At 40.7% G+C, this 24,257-nt stretch overlaps 1 protein-coding gene across 7 annotated transcripts in view; it reads left to right on the plus strand.

The window, feature by feature from the left end:
* Nucleotides 1-24,257, plus strand: part of DENND1A (DENN domain containing 1A) — a 536,105-nt gene that overhangs the window by 276,365 nt on the left and 235,483 nt on the right. For all 7 annotated transcript variants that reach the window (XM_021674025.2, XM_021674026.2, XM_021674028.2 and 4 more), the window contains one exon: nt 19,242-19,342. In XM_021674025.2, the coding sequence (XP_021529700.2) occupies nt 19,242-19,342 (101 nt within the window). The remainder of the gene's footprint in view (nt 1-19,241; nt 19,343-24,257) is intronic.

A 24,257-nucleotide genomic window follows, 5' to 3' on the forward strand; every position in this document is an offset into this window, starting at 1 on the left:
GGTTCAAGTGATTCTTATGCCTCAGTCATGCAAGTAGTTGAGATTACACGCATGCACCACCACACCCAGCTAGTTTATGTATTTTTAGTAGAGATGGACTTTTGCCATGGTGGCCAGTCTGGTCTCGAATTCCTGACCTCAAGTAATCCACCCACCTTGGCCTCCCAAAGTCCTGGGATTACAGGCGATCCATCTTATTTTTTATGCATTTCAAAGTAAATCACAGGCATCACTTTACTTTCCCCTAAATAATTCAATATCTGTTTGCTGGGTTTATTGCTGTTTTTGTTTTTGTTTGTAGACAAAACTTATATACAGAAATTGACTAGGAGTAGAATGCCTAATAGGTATCCCTCTGTTAGATAGGGTAGAAAAATCTTATAAGCAGAGAGTTCCCTAACGAAGGACCTGTGGATAAAATCAGTTATGTGTTTACCTGTGAATAAAAGCTGCCTAATAATGAAAACTCTCTGAGACTACTAGAGTTTTCCTTATGGTTTTTATTATACCTTCATTATTTTATTTTTTCTTTGGTTATTGATTGCTCATCAAGAACTCAGTTTTTTTATTGCCCACTATGTGTTAAGAATAGCCTATGCTAGACCTCTTGCTTTGTTTTACATTTTATTTTACACCATATGTGCAGTTCATAATTTCAGGGCACAGACACCCAGACTGAATTTCAGAATGAGTGTATTGTCAACCAGATCTATTGTCACCTCTTTGAAAGAATCTAATCCATAACCAGTTACTATTGCTTTAGATTATTAAACTTCAGTCAACAAGAACAAGACATCATCTCAGTGGAACTGAATTCCCTATCATTTAATTATGATATTTTTGATTCCTTAGTATGTGCCAAGCACTATCTTAAGTACTTTGCAGATATTAATTCATTTAATTCTTACTACAACAGCCTTAGTGGATTCTGTGGTTCTGTAATTACCTCCGTCTTATAGATAAGGAAGAATGAATCTTCTGTGTGATTTTTCTCTCGTAAATGTAATGGATTTAACACACAAAGTTATTTCTACTTCCTCCCAAAACTAAAATGAAATAAAGGAATAAATCTACAAACACAAAGAACAGATGCAGCAGAAATTTTTTAAATAGTAAGAAAATACCGTTAGCAACTTTATGCCAGTATTTCAAAACTAAGGCAAAATAGAAAAAAATAATTTAGCAAAGTTGACTCAAAAAGAAATAGAAAAATTGAATAGGTTATTTAACTTACAGAAATTGAATCAATATCTTTACATATTTTTCCAGATAAACACTCATCCCAGGTGGTTTTACAAGTGTGTTTTATCAAACATCTCAAGGAAAAGATTATTTCAATCTTAGACAAACTCCTTAAGAGTCTAGAACAAGAGGGAATGAAACCCAGCTTTTCCTGTGACACTTGTATAACCTTGACATTCAACACAAAGACAGCACAAGAAAGAAAAATTAGCAGCCAATGTCACTCATTAAAGTAGGGGTAAAAATCTTCAAATAGGAAACAAATGATAGATGATACTAGAAAAAATCTATTAATATAACTTTAATATTAACATATTAAACTGGAAAACTTTTATGTACCTGAGTAGAGGGGACAGAAAGCACTACCATGTTCATGAATAAGAAAATATTGTAAAGATGTTATTTCATTTCAAAATGTTGTATAAATTGTACACAATTCTATTCAAAACCCCAATAGGGTTTTACATAGTACCTGACAAGCCGATTCTAAAACTAATATGGAAAAGCTAGAGAAAGAGCCACAACATACTTAACAAAAAAGAATGGGTTGTGAAAGCTTGCTTTACCAGCTGTCAAAACTTTCTATAAAGCTGTCGTAATTAAGATGCCAGTAGTGGGATGAGGATACACATATAGGCTATTGGAACAGAATAGAGAGCCCAAAAACAGTATATGGGTTCTTTATATTATAAAAGGTGGCATTGTAGAATCTGTGGGGGAATCAATAGACTTTTCAATAATTGGCTGCCCACATGGGAAAGAAAAGGAAGACAGTTTCTTTTGTACACACACAAAACTAAATTCCAAATGGATCAAGAACTTATATGTGAAAGGCAAAATTTAAAAACATTTAGAAGACAAAGTAGAATCATCCTCAATGATTTTTGGAATAGAGAAGGGCTTATTTAAAGATGATCCATAATACACATTGTATAAAAGAAAATATTAAAATTGTGAACTTCCATTCATTAAAAGATACTTTTCAGAGACTGAAAAGTCACAAGCTGAGATTTGCCGTATAAAAAAACTTAGAAAATTAATAAATATAAAAATATCAGAAATAAGTACAGAACTACAACAATTAAAAAGAAGACAAGCCTCTCAAGGGAAAAATTGGCAAAAGGCATGAATGAGCATTTCACAGAAGAAATACAGATGGCCAAGAACTATATGGAAAGATACTCAACCACATTAGTAATCATAGAAAAGCACATTAAAACTACAGTGATTATGGCTGGGCACAGTGACTTATACCTGTAATCCCAACATTTTGGGAGGCCAAGGTGGGAGGATCACTTAAGGCCAGGAGTTTAAGACCTGCCTGCGCAATATAGTGAGACCCCTGTCTCTACAAAGAAAATGAAAAATTAGCATGGTAGCACATGCCTGTAGTCCTAGCTACTTGGGATGCTGAGGCAGGAAGATCACTTGAGCCCAGGATCATGGCTTTGCAGTAAATTATGATCATACCACTTCACTCCAGCCTGGAGAACAGAGTGAGACCTTGTCTCTAAAAAGCAAACAACACCTAAAGTGATTGAAACACTAGGTTTGCAAAAAAATTGGTGGTTGACAAAGCCAGGTGTCATATTGAAAATGTATTAGAGAATGTTATTTACTATTGTTTGAAGGGTATGTGCTACAAAACTATTTACATATGCCCGTCGCTCAGCAATTCTACTCCTAGGTGACATTTTGTATATATACACATACCCCTTGGTCACGTATGGTGGGATACATGTACAAAAATGTTCACAGTAGCTTTTTGTTTGTTTTATGTAAATCCTGGAAGTAGTTCTCATGACTATCAACAACTGATAGACTGGTGTAGTAACGCAATGGAATATCGATTGGATCAATGAAAATGAACTGCACTATCAACATGATTATGCCTCTGATCTAGAAGCTGAGTGAAGAACTGGGTCACACAAGGACATACTGTACAGTACGATTTTATTAATACAGAGTTCAAGTTAGAAAGACTAAATGGTTTTTTGTTTAGGAATACATACAAACTACAAAGGTAAAAAGAAATAACACAAAATTTAGGTAATGATTTCCTCACAGGGAGGAAAGACTGGTTGGGAAGAGTCGTACCAGGGACATCAAAAATTTTGCTTTTTGTCTTAAGCCAGGGGAGGAACCAACACATTTTGCTATAAAAGGTCAAATAATAAGTACGCCTTTGTGGGTTATATGGTCTTTGTTGCCACTGCTGGGCTCCAACCTTGTCGTTGACCAGAGGTAAACTAATGGGTGTGGTTTGTGTGCCAACAAAGCTTTATTGCCAAAAACAGGCAGCAGGCCAGGCGTGGCCTTTTCACTGTAGTTTGCTGACTCCCGAGCCAGGTGGCAGGTTTGGGGTTCTTAACTTTTTTTTTTTTAAGTTGTTTATATGACATACATACTTAATATATTTCAAAAAATTTTAGAGGTCTATAAAGATGCAAAGCTCCTTTATCATGAAATTTTAGAATATCAGGGATAGAGATAAAGTAGTTCTTGTACAAAGATTAAGAATCAGCATTGCCTGAGATTTGGCAGTGGCAGTTCTGGAAACCAGAAGACAGTGAAGCAGTGTCTTGACCTTCTAAGGGAAAATGATTTCTAACCTAGAAATCTATACCCATCTAATGGAAGCCCTCAGGAGAGAGTGTCAGGAACCCACACCACATTGCTCAGCCTCCTGAGGCCTGTACTTCTGGATTCTGCCTTCCTTTTGCAGATGAACCGTCTGTCCTCTCTGGGGCCAGTCACTCTGCTTGTCCAACTTACTTCATTCTGCAAATATTTATCATGACATTGCCATAGGCACTGGGGATATAGCAGTGAACAAAACAGGCAACAATCCTGTCCTCATGAAGCTTGCATTCTAGTATCGTAGGCTGTCAGTAAGCCAGAGGAGTTAAATATCTTGAACTGTAGGAAATGTTAAGTACTAAGGAGTAAAATAAAGCCGAAGAGACCAGATGGGGAGTGGTGAGTAGCAGGGATTGCAGTTTTAGATAGATGGCCTCGGAATGCCAACAGGAAAGGTGACACTGTGGTTTCCGTCAAGGAAATTGCTCCCACAGTAAACAAGCAGCTCTGCTCTCCTGCATCCATGATTATTTTCTTATGAGCATGCCAACGTGCTATAGTAGCTCCCAGACTTCAAAACAAAACTTTCTTGATCCATATCCCCTTTATTGCATTTCTAGTCTTCCTTTCAGAACAGAATTCCTCAAGAGTTACCTATTTACTAATTCTTCTCGCCTCATTCTTGCCTCAGTCTTCCATTAGGATTCAGTCCCCACCTGTTCACTAAAACAGGTGGACTTGTTTTCATGTCTTTTTCCAGTCACCAGTTACCTCTTTTGAAGTAAAATTAAAATGAGTTAATATTTGCATAGCTTTCAGAACAGGCCTGGTATGTAGCCTGTGCAGACATTTATAATAAATTAATAAATTCTATAATGGGAAACCAAATTTAAATGTCCAGTTTATTAAGGGCCTACCCTACTACAATGTAAACTTCATGAAGACAGGGATTGTTGCCCGTTTCATTCACTGCTGTGTCCCTAGGCAACACCACGATAAATATTTGTGGAATGAAGCCAACTGGATAAGTGAGGTGACTAGCCTCTGAGAGGCTAACAGATCATTTGCAAAGAGAAGGCAGAATCCAAGTTTTAATGTTGAAAATGTGAAAACAAGAATTCATGATTTGGAAATGAGATAAATCCTGTGTTGAGTGTGATGACTTGGAGTGAAGGGTGTAAGGAGAATGGTGGAGTGGACTGTTACTTTTCATGATAAGCCTTGACTACTTTTTGTTTTGTTTTGAAAGCTATGAACATGTATTACTTTGACTTTTAAAAGGCTTTTCTTAACAAAGAGTTGATTCTTAACTGGGTTCAAAATTTGACAGATTGCTGGTGGAAGCCTCTCTGGGGGAGGTGGGGTTCTTCTTGTATCTCACGTGTACTCAGCAGAATCCTGAGTGGTTCTGCGGAGTTTCTGTGGGGATGACATAGCTGAGCAGACTTCAGTTGTATTCACTCCTTTGGACCTCTTTGAATTCAGAATTTAAAAGTTTTCTAATTGTTGCCTTTTATTTCCTTTAGAGTGGCTTTTTATTATCTTTTAGATGGGGGCTGGTGTGGAGGGAAAAATGTAAAAGCCATCTCAGCCTGAGATTTTTTGAGGACCCTCTCTTGACGATCCTGATGTGGCCTGCAATACTTGACAAACCACATTTTTCTGAATTGTGTTTGATATGATGGAGGCTTAATGCTCCTCAGAGCCACTAAGCATGTGAAAGATAAAAGCTGTCAAGCACTCGTGTGCTGTCTTATATAAAAATGACTGCGTCAATAGAGACAAACCCAACAATATTGAGTTCAGAGGCAGGTAATATGCATTTCAGGGTTTCTCGGTCAATAACATTGTGATATTCTGTATAAGAAAAATGTAAGTTTTTGTTCTCTTTGCTCAGTTAATGTATATTGATTGTTTTCCTTTATAAATGATAAATAGGGAAGGCTTAACTAAATCTTGTTCTCTAATGTAAATACTTCTGTGTGATTCCTTGTAGCATAAAGGCCCCATTTTTCTTCCATATTTTCGTATCTGAGTTTAACTCATACTGCTTTTTGAAACTCTGGATAGCAAGTCAAAGATCTTGATAGAGATAATAGAATTCTGTCAGCATTCCTAGAAGATAGATATTATTCCCATTTTACAGAACAGCCAGTCCATTCGGAAAGGTGGAATTACTTGTTCATGGCCATGTCCTAGTCAGTAGGAGAGATGGCCATGAATAGAGGTCATTATGATGTAGTGTCAGGGGAAGGAGGCTTTGGCTTCTGGAAACAGAGAGACATCCAGGGATTACACGCAGACTAATCTCAGCCCCTTCGAAGCGCATGCCTGAGAACCAGGTTATGTCTATTGGGTGCCATTATTTACACCATTTTCAAATCCTTTGTGTGGGAACTGTCACAAGAGCCAGAAGCATGTTGTTAGGAATAGCCACCCCACTGAAGGAATTTGAAAATTCTTAGAAAGAGCCTAAAAGGTACCCTGGGCCAAATCTGGTGGATAAGGTAACTAGTGGAGCTGGGTACTATTGGTTTGGGTGAAAAATGAGACCTAATTATATAGTACTTGAGTTTTTTGTGTAGCTTGTCCAAGACCACCAAAAAGCATTCACAGAATAAAGATGTAAGAACATCCTTAAGTAGATTCATACTCAGTACTTTATATGGGAGCCCCCCAGTTCTTCCCCACCCTTTTAAAGTTCTTTTAAGTTAACGTTTCGAGCCACCCCCCTTCCTATGTGCCAGGCACTATGCTAATCATGTATGTGATCACTTTTTTAATTCATTCTTGTAGCAACCCTAGGAGCTTGTTGGTTTTCTTCTCCCTTTGCAGATCGGAATAGTGGCACCCCCAGAAGTTGATGTGCCTTGTCTAAGATGAGCAACAGAGATGGAATTAAAACAAGGCCAGCATCCTTGCTACCTCATACTACTCCCTTGGCAGCTCTCCATTGTCATGAGTTCCCTGTGACACTTGTACTCAGAGAAATATTCTTAGCATGACCCTGTTGACCATGGAGCTAAAATAACATAAAGAACCTCTGCCTGGTTGTCACCTTTGAACAAGCACCTAAGCTTTTCACTTCAGATTCTGCAAGCCGTCTGTGTGCCTGACACTACTCTAGGCACCAGGAAACGGGAGGCGGATCTGTGAATTCCAATGGACACACCCATTCTGTTAGCCAAAGCTCTATTTCCTTAAACACTTCAGATTCCCTTTCCGACCATGCCTTCTTAGATTTGGCTGTCTCCCAGCAGCTCCTGCACCCTTCTCCTTCCATGAGCACGACCTTTGTGAGCCCTGGGCATTTCTTCTCTAACTCACTGTGGATTCAGGGGTCATATATTGCAGTTCCTTCCAGCTATGTATCTTTGTCCTATGCAGTAAAGAATAAGGAACTTTTCAGGGTTCATATGCAGTTCCTTCCAGCTGTGTGTCTTTGTCCTAATCGCCCCCTGTATAATTTAGGGATCCTGAAAGAAATTTGGGCAACTAAGAATATCCAGTTAAATAATGACAAAGGCATATTTACTTTCCTGAGAAACATCTATTTGTTTTATCCAGTGGATGCTTTTCAGAAGGCAATATTGTATAGTAGCAAGCCCACGACCTAGTTAACTTAGCCTCCACAACCATAACTGAAAACCATTATTACTTTTCTGATGGAACCTCATTTAGGGAAGAAAAAAAAAATAGCCCTGCATTCTCTCCCTATCAGTTTTTTCCTAACTACATAAACAACACTTGGTCCCAGGGCATGTGGGACCTGGGCAGAACCGGGCACCCTGTGGCCTAAGGAGTGGTAGGTGATACTTCCATCTCCTCACCAGCACACAGTATGGCCCTTAGGAGATGCTTCAATATGCGAGTGGAGCGTGGAGACTTTTCCAGACTTGCCTCAGTCCTGTTCCACCACTCCCACCGACAGCATCCATTGTCTGAGTACCATCTGGTCTTGAGACCTAAGAAAGGGCCAGTTTGTAGACTGGGCAGCTTTTTAGATTTGGCTTCCTTTTTACTACTTTCCTGATGAACGCCACCTTGTCATATCCACGCCAGCCTGTGTGATGAGCTGGGCACCTGAATGATGTGTGTAAAGCTTTCCTAGCTCTTCTGGACTAGAAAACACTAATCCTGTTTGCTTATCTGCAGCCCTTGAAGCAGAGATGAGAGTGGCAGTTGAAGGAGGTTTGAAATCCTGGAGCAGAGCCAAGGACTCTTTGCCTGCACACTCCACTCTGCATGTTCCAGCCGTAGGAACAAACTGCATTATTTTGTTTCAAACTGTGCTCAAGGGAAGCCAAGACCTTGCAACTGGAAACTTACCAAACAGAGAATTCTAAGACTAAATTTAGTGTTCTATTTAAAAAATAAAAATCGAACATTTTGTTTATTTATCTTTTATATGTTAAAAAAGAGAGAGAGTAACCTAGTTCACACTAACAACCTGAGAAGAGTATTCAAAGAAGTGAGAAGAAAACTAATCATTTTGGTGAAGGGGGAAATCCTTAAGAAACTATAATGAAGTGGCATGGAATACAGGCTTTGCAGCCAAACTTTCAAATAACATAACCTCTCTAATCTCCATTATATACAATTTTATTATGGTTCAGAGAATATTAAAAACTGTTAAAAAATAAATGAAAGGAACTTCCCACAGAAAGTAGGAGAGAAGATTGGTGGGTTTTACTTATGCAGGTGCTCTCTGGGTTTAAAATGTATATATAATTAATTGCTTGTTGAACTATATTCTTCATTTAATTATGTGTGAATTGGTTTTCTCTTATTCATGTTAAACTCTAATTGGAATGAAGAACCTTGAGATACCATAGAGACTCTGTAATATAATATAGAGTATCAACAGGTTAATTTGTGACACTTTGATGTGACTTCAGCCAGCCATGGTCTCTCTGCTAGCTCTTACCTTCCTCTCCTGCCTCTTCTCTCATTGCTTCAGCAAACATCAAGCACCTGCTTTGGATGAGGCACAGGATTCAGATTGTCAGTGATTCCCCAGTTCTGATCCATGGATTAGCATTATGTTAGAATCACCCAGAAAACTTGTTAAAAATGCAGGTTCTTGGGCCCCATCTCCAGACATTCTGGTTCACAAAGTCTAATATGGAACCATGGAATGTTTTTTTAAAGTTCCCTGGATGATTGATATACACCCTGATTTGGAACCAGTGAATAGACAGTTCTCTAAGACAAAAACAATATTTATTCTTTGGTGGCTATTATTTTGCATCGTTAGACTCATTTTCATGTTGAGATGACATAATAGAGACTGATCAAGTTCATTTAGAAGATGTTTATGAGTACCGACTGGCACTTAAAAAGCTCTTTGTTTCCATATTCTCTTTGGGAGAGCTTTGATTGGGGCCTTGGCTAGACTAGAAAAGGACCATAGCTAAGTATAAACTATTCAGGCTCTCAGTAATTTTATGGAATACCAATGCAGTCCACCAGTGTAATTTAGGGTATGTGTGTGTAAATAGGTGATGTTTCTTTTTTTTTTTTTTGCCATTTCATTAAATTCATCCTATTTCTGCCATGGCAGAACATTTTATTATGTTAGTAATGTGGTCAAGTCGTGAAATAAATTGTATCTTCCTTAGATTGCAGGACTGATAGCTTACTTCTTATATGACTCTTATGAATCAAAACATTAATGGATAATATTTAAGTCATTGGCATTTTATCTACTTTTTTTAAAAAAAAGCCCTAAATGACACCCACTTTGGCAGACATGGCTATCATAAAAGAAATTTGAGCACCTACTAGGTGCTTAAGACAACTGGGAGCAAGGACTCATAATTTCCTGTGTTGTTTCTGCAGACTGAAAGTGTGGTCACTTTGGTGAACCAAGGTAGTATGATATGAGGTTAGACCATGCAGTCATGGGTCAGTGCAGACACAGAGCACATTGACATTTGTTCTTTCCTGCTACCTTGATAGCTACACAGAGTCTACTAGCTAGATGTGTCAGACAGCCCTGCTGGAGGTATCTTTTCCCAAGAAAAAAGACAGCAGGAGTGGAGGAGAGAATATCAGACTGCAAGTCAGGATGGTTTTGTTCCACTTCTGCCTCTGCCTTGTACTTAATCCTCCCTGTGCCACTTTCTAGCCACATGGCCTTGGGCAAGTTACTTGACCTCTCTGAGTGCCTCTGTCCTCTTCTGTGAAAATGGTGATAGTATTCACACCTACCTCAAGGTGGTTAAAAAGATCCAGTGACCATCCAGACATGAAAGCACAGAGCCCAGCACTGGGCACACTATTCACTTAGTAATGTTACTTGAGGCTGAATCTCATCTGTGCAGGCAATAAACCCCAATGTGACTTTCAGAAGCAAGGAGAGCGATAAAGATCCTGGGAGAGTTCGGAATATTAGGATTGCCGTGATAGTGGATAGGGAGTGAATCCAAGCAAAGCAAAATAGTCTCGGCAACTCCCATGAGGTTTTGCCAGCCGACCACTTCTCACTAGTCATTTAGTCATTTGATTAAATGGTCATTCCTCGTTCAAGTCCTTACAGAGCTTGAGTGGCCTGATAGGTTACTATGTTCACTTGACACACCCTTACCACCTGCCTGGCCTCTAGCAGGGAGGAGGACTAGCAGCTTCTCTCTCTTCAACCTTCTGGGCTCTGAAGTCTCTGTCTCTGTGAAGCAGGCCTGATTCTTGCCCTAGGCAGAATTAATGATTCTTTCTTTATATGCTAACACACTTGAACCTCTATTATAGTACCTCTTTCATAATGCTTTTGTGTTAAAGTTGATAGTTTGCATTTTGATCTTTCTCTCTGTGTTTTAAATTGCTTGAGGGCATGGCATGTACACATAGTGGATACTCAGTAATTGTCGGATTAATACGGATCAGAGCACAAAAGCAGTTTCAAGGGAGCTAAGAGCACAAAATCCAGAGCTCAACTTCTCTAGGTTCATATCCTAGTTCTGCCAGTAGCTGTGACCTTACACAAGTTCCTCAACACCCAGGAGCCTTAGTTTTCTCATCTATCAAATGGGGACAATAATGCTACCTACCTGATAGGGCCGTTGTGAAAATTAAATGAGTTAAATGTACGTGAAGCACTGTTCTCAGTGATTGGCAGATAGTAATGTGAATTCAGTGGTCATGCTGGTGGATGTTTTATAGCTTGAATCTTTCTTCTAATGTTTGTTTTTTTGAGATGGAATCTCGCTCTGTTGCCCAGGCTGGAGTGCAGTGGCTCAATCTCAGCTCTGCAACATCCGCCTACTGGGTTCAAGTGATTCTCATGCCTCAGCCTCCCGAGTAGCTGGGACTATAGGCATGCATTAAAAGTATGATTCTTTATTAAACCAATGATAGAAATACATTCGCTACACTTACGATTTATATTTTCAAATAAATATAAATATCCACTTATACTAGATTTGAGGTGGCAAATTAGTTTCTTTTTGAGTGCCTACTTTGATCCATTGTGAGGCCGGTGTGGTAGCTCACCCCTGTAATCTCAGCAGTGTGGGAGGCTGAGGTGGGCGGATCACTTGAGGTCAGGAGTTGGAGACCAGCCTGGCCAACATGGTAAAATCCGGTCTCTACTAAAAATAACAAAAATTAGCTGGGAATGGTGGTATGCACCTGTAGTCCCCCTACTCGGAAGGCTGAGGCAGGAGAATCGCTTGAACTTGGGAGGTGGAGATTGCACCACTGCAACACCAGCCTGGGCAACAGAATAAGTTTCTGTATCCAAAAAAAAAAAAAAAAAGTACATGTGAGGAAAGATTTTTGGGCCACATCTCGACTCTGTGATCAGTTAGTAATGTCTGTCACAGACACAGCGTGGAGGAGTGGCAGCATGTTGGCTGTCCCTGTATTGAATAAATTGTTATCAGTCCCCCATGTAACCTTGCCTTTTTCATCTTAAAGATGAAAAGAAAGTTCTTTCCTCATTCGTGGTGCTGTGGGCTTATTTACAGTGTAGTTTACCACGCCATAGTTTCTGCCTCTGCTTTGGTAGCTAAAGCTTTTCTCTGGCAGTTTTAGTTGCTTTGATGTTTTAAAGTGTCAAATCTTGGCACGAAAGCTTGTTGCCCTGGTTAATAACTTACTCTAATTACTCTAGCTAGTAGATAGCTTTTAAAAAAAAATGGAGATAAGTGATTAAGCCGGCGGTTGATTGCCTGTGTAAGCTTCCTCCTGATGGGTGATACTGCTGTTGAAGGAAGACACTTTGCTTCACTTCTTGTTGGGTGTTTTTGTTGTTGTTTGTGTGTGTGTGTGTGTTTTTACTCCTTCCCTTTTCCCAAAAGATAATGGAGAAGGAAGAAGATGAGTTCCGCCAAACTGAAAATGAAACTACTGGAATAACGATTGTTCCCATTACCCACTAAAAAGCAGCTCTGCATTTCAGCTGCTGAGTAAAGTGAGACATTGTTTTCTCTTTTCCTTCTACTCACATGTCCGGCATCTGCCTAGACTAGCTGAAGGTTCTTTGATTTTTGAGATGTTCTAAGTTGACTTTCTGCTACAGTATCTTTGATAGTTTCTTAAAAGCCTTCTCTTCCCCCACTAAATACAGTAAATCAGTAAATGCAATTTGAACATAGCTGAACCCTTTATAATTAAAGGTTTTTCTCATACCCATGGAAGGGTTGAAATAGGTTAACTTCACAGAGTCCCTGTAGGTTTTGCTTAAACCGTTTTGATGATTTTAGAGAGGATTTTTCATTTGAGAATAAATCATAATCAAAACAAACAAAAACCACAGTAGTGTTTGAATCATGACACCATGATATGAAGATGTTTTTTAATTAAGTAAACGAATCAAGTTCTCAAACTGAGAAAGGGAACAACTTCCCAAGACATAGCTTTTTCTGCAACTGCTCTAAATAAGATGATCCCTGGTCAAAATGAACAAACTTAAGAATGGCCTCCCTTAAAAGTCAGTAATCTGGTATCCTTTCTATATTTGTCATTTTATTCATTTCTTTGTGTTTAGGTTCAGAGGGGAAATCCAAATGCCTCTAACCCGTGAAGCCAGTGTTGGTTTGATTATTTAACATTCTGAGTTCTAGGATAGGAAGAATGACTGTAACCATCTGATTGTTTTCCTCTGCCAACTTTTAGAGCTTGGAATCTTAATACTTGTTCAAAAATGTACAGCCTCTAGTTGTAATCTATTAGACAATTGCAGTTTGTTAAATGTCTGGTAATCTTGCCTACTCTTCCTCATGATGTGAATCTGGAGGCATTCCCCATTCCCCAAACATTTACTCAGCACCGACTCTGTGTCAAGCATAGCAGGAGGTAAGAAGAATCATCTTTGGGAGGCTGAGGCAGGCAGATCACCTGAGGTCAGGAGTTCAAGAACAGCCTGGCCAATTTGGCAAAACCCCATGTCTACTAAAAATACAAACATTAATTGGGCGTGGTGGCAGGTGCCTGTAATCCCAGCTACTCAGGAAGCTGAGGCAGGAGAATTGCTTGAACCTGGGAGGCAGAGGTTGCAGTGAGCCAAGGTCCCACCACTGTACTGCCTGGGTGTTCCTGGTTGCCTGAAGTCATCTACCTCTGAGTTCTTCAGAGTATCAGGGGCCAAGCAAAGAAAACAGCTGTGCCCTTGTCAGGTGATAAAGATGGGGTGGCTGAAAGGTGGTGGTTTCTACATAGCTCATGAATTCCTGCTGGGCCCTGGAGCTGCAGAGATGAAAAAGCAAGACCAGCTTAAAGACAGACCCTGATTTGCTTAGGCCTAGCACAGCTGACGAAGATAAACTGGGGCAGAGGAGGAGCCTTCTTCACATCGAAGGATGGCAATTCCTCTAGAACTGTAAGTTATCAAAGCTGGAAAGGAACACAGAAATCCTGTAGTCTAGTCTCTTGTTTTACATATAGGGCAAATTGAGACCTAGGAAAGGAAGTGGCTTGCCCAGGTCAAAAAAAAAAAAAAAGTTAGCAGAAGATTCTGAGCAAGTATGTGAAAGGGAACATGACAAAGCAAGACTTTCCAACATTTTCAAGCCAGACTCTCAGATATATGTACTCAAAATGGAATGTAAACCTTTGACTGATCATAATTACTTCATTGTCTAGAATTTCCTGTGGATTAAAGACACTACAACACCTTAGTTAAATGTAACTAATCCCCAGGAAATGATCAGATCTGTGTTTGTTTTAAAAATGATTATTTTCTGTCATTGGTATTTTGTCCTAGATATTTGGACATCTAGCAGCAAGGCAAATGCATGTCTGTGTCATTTAACAATGTCAACAGGGACAATACCTCATCTATTTCTGAGTCCTCTGCGCAGTGGATGGCACAGGGTATGCACTCAAATACTTTTTGAGTTAATTATGCATTGTGGAAACACAGTGGCCATTATATTCTGACAGACCTGGATGCGAGTCCCAGTTCTGTCACTTACTGTCGATGTGGCCTTGGGCAAGTTATTTCACCTCTAAAACCGTCTCCTTATCTGTGAAATGTGGTGATGAGTGTGCATGTGTATCAACACACACACACTTTGCTTTAAAACAATACTTTGCAAGGGTCTAAACCCTACCATGGCACCTGGCGCATATTGTGGTTTTGTCTTTTCAGGGGCATTCTTATTTTTATTTCATGTTAAATTGCAGTGATGTTATTAGGATTCAGCAGAGGCATTGGAATCTAAGATTGTGACAATCTGGGCTTTATCTCTGAGAAATGACTGGGAATAAAAAGGTGTCCTTGTGATTTTTCCAACTCCATCATTGATCACTCTCCATTCATGTCCTACCCACACCCCCTTCTCCCCTTCTCCCTTTGCCTCAAAGAAAACGAATGGAGCCATATAGAAATCTCTGAGATATAACTGACCTTGTGCACCTTTAATTGAGGACAGAATTTGCTAAAGTGCATCCAAAAACCCACCAGTGGTTTACTTTACAGTCTGTGTCCTGGCTAGACTGGCTGTTGGCTGTATAATTTGTCTAGTTTTGTCTGGAGTCTTAGACTATTCAGCTGCTTCAGGGCAAAATCTTTTGGGGTGTCATTAAATGGGATTGATAATTGGCTTCTGATGAATATTCATTGTGACTAATGACTCTGGGCAAATTTTACACATACTATCTTTCCATTCTCCCACTGAGTGAGATTTTGATAGGATCATTTTCTTCAGCTTGCACTTCAATTATATATCCACAATACCCCTTTGTTGACTGCACTCCAAATTATATACTTTCATTACTTTTAAAGTTTGTATTCTGTAAGGAATGGACATAGGCCTTTAGGACTTTTATTTTTAGAAACAGGGTTTAGAGTTATTTTATAAGTGTCAAGCAATACTTTACAGAACAGAGTGCATTATTGAATATAGATATATAGTAGGACTTTTCTTGTAATCAACTTACCTTTCTTAAGTAATGATGAACATAGTTTATGTTATTTAGTATTTTGGAAAACAGCCAAACAATTCCCTGTTTTGTTTGTTTGTTTTCTTAATCAAATGAATAATGTATTTTATCCCAATTTGCAGAGATTTGGTCCTTAGAAAACCCACTAATGAAATGATCCAACACTTTAAAAGCTTGATTTTTTTTTATGAAGGATAAGTAATTTTAAAATCTTGGCATTGAGGTTGGTAGGTTTGCTTCTGAGGTTAAGAAGACATGAAAAGAACATTATCTGAAGATGAGATCTCTGTACTTTATCAGTTAAAATAGGCTTTTGACCCAAACCAGGTTAACCTAAAAAGTCACATAATCAAGTTCTGTCTGAACCAGATTCATTCTATCAAATGACTTTTTCAAAGAGAATCACAAATTAATTCATGTGATAATGTTACCTTACATTTGTACGGGACCTTATAGATTTTGAAATGCTTTTATTTATTTACGTATTGTGGAGTTATAGCGTAGGCATGTGATTGAACAAATGGGTGAATGGTTGAATGACTTGGTTTTTCAAAAGTGGCATGCTTGTGTGTCTAACCTTGCTGTTGTTGTTTTACACTTTTTTTTTTTTTTTTGAGACGGAGTCTCACTCCATCACCCAAGCTGGAGTACAGTGGTGCGATCTTGGCTCACTGCAACTTCCGCCTCTTGGGTTCAAGCAATTCTCCTGCTTTAGCCTCCCAAGTAGCTGGGACTACAGGCATGCACCACCATGCCTGGCTAGTTTTTTTGTATTTTTAGTATAGACGAGATTTCACCATGTTGGCCAGGCTAGTCCCAAACTCCTGACCTCAAGTGATTCGCCCACCTCGGCCTCCCAAAGTGCTGGGATTACAGGCGTGAGCCACTGCGCCCGGCCTGTTTTAGACTTTGAGTCGGGTACTTTACTCTGTGAGACTCATGAAAATGTTCGTATAATACTGTTAAAAGCCAAGCTACTAAACTATCTTTAGATTGTGAGTATATTCTAAGTAAAAATTATTTTTTACTAATTTGAGACACATCTCATTAACTAGTACACACGTGTATGTGTGTGTGTGTATTCTGTGCCACTGAGAACATGGAGATGACACAGGATCTCCTGTACTTTATAGTCAGAAGACAAACATGCAGACAGTTATGGTCCAGTTAATAATGAGTTGGTCCATGCAGACAGTTATGGTCCAGTTAATAATGAGCCACCGCTGGGCGTGGTGGCTTATGCCTGTAATCCCAAGGCTGAGGTGGGTGGCTCACTTGAGTTCAGGAGTTCAAGACCAGCCTGGCCAACATGGCGAAGCCCCATCTCTACAAAAATTAGCTGGCGTGGTGGCACACACCTGTAGTCCCAGCTACTCGGGAGGCTGAGGCAGGAGAATCGCTTGAATCCAGGAGGCGGAGGTTGTGGTGAGTGGAGATCACACCATTGCACTCCAGCCTGGGTGACCCCACCAAGGCTCACAGGTTTAATCCATCCCTTCTCATTCTCTTTCCATAGATTCCCATTAATTTTGAGACCCTGTCTCAAAAATTGGTAATAATAATAATAGTAATGTTAGTAATAGTATTAGTAATAATACTATTACTAATAATATTAATAATATATTAATAATAATGCTCTGGTGCCTATGCATGCGAAGCAAGGGAAGGCTTTGAAGAGGAAGTACTTACACACAGACCTGAGGAAGGAGTTTGCTAGAGGCACAAATCCTGGCCAGTTTGGGCGACAGGTGGAAAGGGAGGGGAGGAAAAGGAATACCCTTTGGATATTCTGACCCTATTTAAGCCTGTAAGTGATATATTCCAAGGACAGACTTGGAGAAGACAGTACAGAGTGTGGCTACAGATGGCTGCTGTAAAGCTAGACATGGGCTAGTGGAGCCATCCCGGGCCAGGCATGCCCCAAAGACTTCTGAGTAGGAAGTGATGTGACGAAACTTGCACTTGAGGAGGGCAGAAAGAGTGGAACCCTCCAGCCGACTTAGGGTGGAATCAGGTCAGGTTGGTTCATTCTCCACTCAACACCAGCAAGGAGTTTTCATCTCTAAGAGGCCTTGAAGGGATTAGTCATATACACACACACACACACACACACACACACACACACACATATATGAATGACAGCCTTTTTTATATGGGAACCTATGGAAATAGAATGGGAAGGGATGGATTAAACCTGCGAGCCTTGGCGGGGTCTCTGGGAACATTTCTTGGGTGCCTGCTGAATCATATCCGGTTCATAGCATGTACCTGGCTTCAAGAACAGGGTCTGAAGGAAAGCGTCCAGGCAGGCGGGGGTAGGGAGTAGCAGCCCTGGCTTTAACACACCGCTCTCACAACTGTGAAACAGCAGCAGAATATCCAATTTAAAGCTGTTCATGTTACACTAACCTCTGGGATTCTTTTAACTGGGCCTTGGCACGTCAGTCTTTCACCACGTAAATGTCCTTCTGTCAGCAAAGGCCAGTTAACAGCTTCCAAAAGGAGCAAAGTCCTCATGGGAGCAGGCTTCCCTGAAACCAAAGAAACATTAAAGAAAAAAAGACAGAAAGAAACATGTGTTGTTGGCTTTTGTCACTTCATAGCTATATCTCCAAAGGTTGATTTTTTTCTTTCTTTTCACTATATTGAATTTTGTAGCAATTGTATCCCTTTGTATTATCTTTTCTTGCTGAATTTTTAAGTATCAAATACTGATTGTATGATGTCTCTAGCTCTTAGGAAAAAAAAAAGTAATATAAAATAGTGGCAAGTCAAAAGACTGTGGAGAGGAAGGATTAGTCAGTAAACAGTGCCAGAGCAATTGATTACCTATGTGGAAAAAATAAATTCTCACCTCAGTCCTTAAACCTAAAGTATAAAGTAATTCCAGATGGATGGAAGAGTTAAATGCTAAGGAGAAATCTGGAGGACTTTTGTAGGATAAAGTGTTAGAAACCATAATGGAAGAAAATATTTGTCTATGTAATTACTTAGACCTTCTTTTTGCCCAGAAATTCAAAGAAAACTAAGGATAAATTATCTTCAAAAACATTACAGAATCTGGGTATTCTTTGCATATCATCAGTGATTGTTTATAAAGTAGTAAAAGTTACTAATACTAATTTTTAAAGTGGGCTAAGAATATGAACAGACCATTTGTCTATTATATAAGTATAGTCAAGAAACATGACAAAATGTTCATCCTTAGTCATGATCAGAATAAAAATAAAAGTAAGATAGATACAATTTTAAGGCTATTAACTTGACTACAAGGAGTAGTGCTGGTGAGGGGCAGGAAGGCCAGAATCGTGGTGTATGACTGGGGGTGGGGGGTGTAAAGAGCCTCCATCCTTCATCTGTTCATTATCCTAACACATTTATGAGATATGTATTTATTAAGTACCTTGAAATACTTATAACCTTTGTCTCTGAATTCTACATTTGGAAACCATATATACCAATTATTGACGGTTATATTACTTAATAGTAGAAGAGTAGTTAAATATATAATAGCCTGGGAAATTCATCGAGTATCATTAAAATGTATCTTTTTCTAAAAATATTTAAAGAATATTCTAGATTTGTGCTTTTAAAGCATCATTAAGAGATACCTCTTTCTAAGATTAAAGAAAAATGACATCAAATAACATTCACTTTTAAGAAACACAAAAGAATACTGTATAGTCATCCTAATTGTATTTAAAAAGGAAATACATGTACTTGTGTGTGTAATAATCTACAATATTAAATCTTCCGATGGTGGTGGCTTTTTTTTAATCCCTTTCTCCACTTTTAACAGTTTTCTACCGTAAGTCATATATTAACTTTATAATCAGAAAATAAAAGATTTTTTGAAAAGAAAGCTCTTACTAAATTTGGATTAGGGTAATTGAGTTAACGTAGAATGATTTCTCCAGGTTTTTCGGCTTATCATGTAAACATGTTGAAGAATTATAGAATTGTATTGCTGTAATCAAATGGCGGTGTCTCTTCCCTTGGATTTGTTCATCGATCTCTGCTTTGCTTTGTTCCAGCTGACTGCCTGCATCCACGGGTCGGCGGCGATGCTCTACCCCATGTACTGGCAGCACGTGTACATCCCTGTGCTGCCACCTCATCTGCTGGACTACTGCTGGTAAGGTGGCTGGCCCTGTCCTCTGCTTCTCCTTTGCCCTGAACTGACTGGACATGTTAGGTGTGTCACTTGTTAATGCAGTTGGTGACTCTACATTAAAAATATTAACTTCAACCAGCCTGGACACAGTAGTGAGAATCCATCTGTACAAAAAGAAAAAAAAAAAAGGAACCAGGCATGGTGGCGCAAACCTGTAGTCCCAGCTAGTCAGGAGACTGAGGTGAGAGGATCATTTGAGCCAGAGAGGTCAAGGCTATAATGAGCTATTATTGTGCCACTGCACTCCATCCTGGACAACAGAATGAGACCCTGTCTCAAAATAAATAAATAAATAAAAATGGTAACTTCAAAATGGCATGGATTTAAGACCACCTGGTTGCATGACCCTTTTGTTTCCAGTTTTCTATATGTTACGACATTCTGAAGAGTACCAGAGAGTAACTTTTCCCATTTCTCAGTTTGGGGAAAGCAATGCACCAAGAGGTTGCATGTTTGTTTGTTTTTTCCTAAGACAAGTTGTAAACTGGGGACAGAAACAATTGAGATCCCCAAGGTCTTCAAGTGTCAGCCATGCCCTGACACATCCTTAAGACTTGTACTCACTGTGGTTTGGGAGCACAAGCCAGACATGCAAAACCATCTGAAGTACTTGAGCATTTCACTGTTTGGTGAAACTGACTTCAGCGGAAGGAAGTGACTTGCCCTACCATCTTGGGCAAGTCACTTGACTTTAAGACTTTGTTTTCTCATCTGTGAAAGGAAGTTGTTCAATACATAATCATTTAAAGATGAAACAAGATAGTATATGAAAGGACCCCATGTAAAAAGCTGGCTCATGGTAGGTGCTCAGAAAATGTTTCCACAGACATATCATCGTCCTCACTACCTGTCTTCAATAGATTACCCAAAGTGACTGTCTTTGTGACCGATTTGGATCTCTTTTCCTCATGAGTAATTTCTTTCTCTAGTGTAATGCAGTTAAAGACATTGTCTCCAGATAACTCAAGTCAACAAAAGTCCATAAGGAAGCATGGTGCACGTGGAGGGAAAGGCACTAACTGCAGGCCGGATATTGAGAGCTTCAGGAAAGGGGAACCCATTTGAGGGTCATAGCCCTGTTGCTTGATAACACAGGATGCTGACCACTGGTTCAGAGTGATTGAGTCCAGGTCAATCGTACTTTTGCTGGGATCTCCAGCCCATTTTGCAGTCATCTCACTGGAAAGGTTCACCCAGGTAGCCAGATTGTCCAAGGAGCATGAAGGCATTCCACAGTCACTCCTAAGTGGAACGTGCTGGGCCCACCCTCTTCCCAAGAAGCCATAGGGATAACAGGGATGTAACTCAGGGGCATCATGTGAAAATCAGTGGCCCTCTCTCATGCATAGTAGTAAGTGAATGGGCCTGATTCTCTCTTTATTGTATGTCTTTCTTATCAAGGTGAGTCATCTTATCCGTGCCTTTCTCCCACCCCTTATGAGATTAAGGGGTAGTGTATTTTCTACCATGTGGAGTATGGAATCTTGGCTAATTTTAAATTTCTTCTTGATTCATCGATGGCAGAACCCCACATGTTTTCACTATGTCTCTTCATACTTTGGTTTCTTTTGGAAACTATTTTCAGTTGATGATGTACAGGTACTGCTGGTCTAGATTTTTGTGTTCATCCCTTCTGGAGTGGGTAGGAGATAAAGTAATGTTTGCAGATAGGAAAGGATAAAGATATTAACCCCTTATAACAAATTCACCATGTGACATTGAATATTTGGGTTTGCTGTTCCTCGAGGAGTATTTTCATACCCTGGGGCACATCCCAGACCCTCCCCTGTATCCAGGTCTCCACCATCTCTCCTTCCGTTGGAGACTCTAGGGAGTGCTGGACTCTGCCTGACTGAGCCTGCTCCTTCTGCTCCTAGACTCCACAGCGGGGAGACTGTTAACTCCGGTCCCCACTGCCATGGTCTGGTGCGAGCTCCACCCTGTCATCTGGCTTTCAGCACAGCCCCCAGGAACTTTCCTCCCTCTGTGTCACTGTCATCTGCTTGTCTCTGGGATCTTCATCACCCATTTGTTTAGATGTCCACATCTCCTTCCCATCTTATTCCCTACTATCTTCAGTGGCTTCAGAATCCACACTACTGGCCTCCCCTTATTCCCACTGAGCTCACATTTGCAGTGTTTTGTCATCTATAGCGAGGTTACTTTCCTCCCTCGGAGAGGCCATGGAGTAGCACAAAGGATAGGACAGGGCTAAGAGGAGGATGTCTGAGTCCCTGTCTCAGCTCCATTATTGTCTGGCTGTGTAGCTTAGAGCAAGAGCCTTTGCCTCTCTGAATCTCTTCTCTGTAGAAGGCTGAAAATACTGCAACTTGTTCTTTAAACTCTCTAGGATGAAATAAAAAACGTATGTGCAAATGTACTTTATAGACCGAAAGCATTGTCAGCCACCCAGCAGGGTGACACCTGTGTCATTTACCATCTGAAGCTCGCTCAGCCCCCTCTGGTTTCTTGCTGGCCTCCTTGCTCTGGATCTTCATGATCTTTTGAGTAGAGCAGATGTTTCCAGATGCTGGTCGTGTCTCAGGCGTTGTGCTAAGTGCTGGGAAGACAGGGATGAGAGTCAGTGTCTAGCAGAAGGGACTCAAAACAATTGGGTATCGAAGACATAGGCACACAAACAGGCCAGAACTGCTCCTGGGTTTTTCACCAGTTCCCTGCAGGCTGTTGCTTCCCTGGCCTTACTACTGACCCTCGGCTCCCCTACCATTTTCTTATCTGCTTCTTGTCTGGAAGATACTGCTGATGAAAGTCTGAGAGCCGTTGCAGAGAGGACCTGCTAGAGAGTGGTGCTAACTGTGGAGGAGAAATTGCTCTGTCACCTTAGCTTGCCCTCCTCCTCTGCAGTCACCCCTGAGCCCTCACTCTCCCCACTATGCAGCAGGCTCGGGGATGGGGATGCATTGTCACGTCTGGCAAGAAGAGGGGGGCATAGGGTCTGTGTTCCCACAACTGCCTTCCTTCTCACCCAAGGCTGGTTACTTGCTGCCTGCCTGCCTCTTCTTCTCCTGCCACTCCTGAAGGAGGAAGAGCAATCTGTCCAAAGCCACTTCACCTGGGCCGGACTGCTGTCTCTTGAGGATTCTCTGGACCCATCTAGACCTCTGTTCTCTTTGGTATCATTTAACTCCTCTTTCTGCTGCCTCCCTCCTTTCCCTACACATGTGCTTAGGTGCCCCATTCCTCAGAGTCGACCTTTGCTTAAACTTCCTGTGCTTGAGCTTCTGAGCCAACTCGCTTGGTTTCTTCTCAATGCCATATATCTCCAAGGAAAGGACCAAAAGGACACTATTATACTATCCAGTAATGTTTGTTGTTGTTCAAATGAACACTTGAGGGGCTGGGCAGAGGCAGACACTGATGCTCAGAGGAGAAGAAGGAGATGAGGGAAACTAGAGGGGAGGAGAAGGAACAAAACACACACCCAAGGAAGATGGAAGGGAGACAGGGAGCGAGAAAAAGCAGGAAGAGGTAAAAGGAGACACACATCCCCCAAGACAGAGTCCTGGAGTGACATCCAGCCCCCTTAGCATGTAGAACCTGTTGCCACACCCTCTCCCCCCAGACACACAATATGCTCACAGGTATAGACCCCCACACAGACATGTCCCCCTTCATAGACATAGCTCCCTTTCCCACATATATATGCCTCAGGGTCTTCCACAGGTAGAGACACCCCCCCCCCATAGACACCACATGCCAGATGTGTGCCCTAAAAGGTAGCCTCAGGCCAGATGCGGTGGCTTATGCCTGTAATCCCAGCCCTTTGGGAGGCCAAGGCAGGAGGATCACTTGAACCCAGGAGTTTGAGACCAGACTGGGCAACATCATGAGATCCCCATCTCCACAAAAGAAAATTTAAAAAAATTAGTCAGGCATAGTGGCACACAACTGTAATCCCAGGTACGCAGGAGGCTGAGGTGAGAGGATTGCTTGAGCCCAGGAGATTGAGGCTGCAGTGAGCCGCAGTCGAGCCACTGCCCTCCAGTCTGGGTGACAGAGTAAAACTCTGTCTCATGGTTTCCCCTAGAAGAGATTCACCAGTGGGTTTTCATGCCGTGCTTCAGTCAGGAATACCCAGGGCTTTTGCCGAGATAGGTGGAGCTGGAAGAATCAATATAGTTCCTCTGCCAAGTAGTACTACAATTTAATTTAATTTAATTATTTATTTATGTGAGACAAGGTCTCGCTTTGTTGTCCAGACTGAAATGCAGTGAGTGGCCCAGTCTCAGCTCACTGAAACCTCAGTCTCCCAGGTTCAAGCAGTTCTCCGGCCTCAGCCTCCCTAGTAACTGGAATCACAGGTGCACACCACCACACCCAGCTAATTTTTATATTTTTAGTAGAGACGGGGTTTTGCCATGTTGACCAGCTGGTCTTGAACTCCTGACCTCACGTGATCCACCTGCCTCATCCTCCCAAAGTGCTGGGATTACAGGTGTGAGCCACTGTGCATGGCCCAACTTTAGCTTTCTAGTATTTGAAAAGTTCTGGTTGCTAAATTGTTAGCTAGTTTAAAATGGGCTGCTTACATTCCCAGAACTGTGGAGGAGAAATTGCTCTCTCAGAAACATCAGTGACTAAGATAGCTGCCATTGTTGTACACTGGGTCATCTCCTTTACATGTGATGGCATTGAATTATTCCAACAACCCTGCAAGGCAGATACTGTTAGCTCCATTTCACAGGTTATTAGTAAACCAAGGCCCAAAGAGCTTTACTAACTTTAACTGATATAGACATTGTGTATTATACTCTATGATTAAATCTGTATTAAGACAATTATATGTTCACATAACACAAAAAAATTGGATGTATATATGTATGCATATAGAGAGGAAGAAATTTGGAAAGAAATA

Source organism: Aotus nancymaae, unplaced genomic scaffold, assembly GCF_030222135.1.
Source record: "Aotus nancymaae isolate 86718 unplaced genomic scaffold, 86718_ANA_hifiasm-v0.15.2.pri h1tg000003l, whole genome shotgun sequence".
NCBI classification, from domain to species: Eukaryota; Metazoa; Chordata; class Mammalia; order Primates; family Aotidae; genus Aotus; species Aotus nancymaae.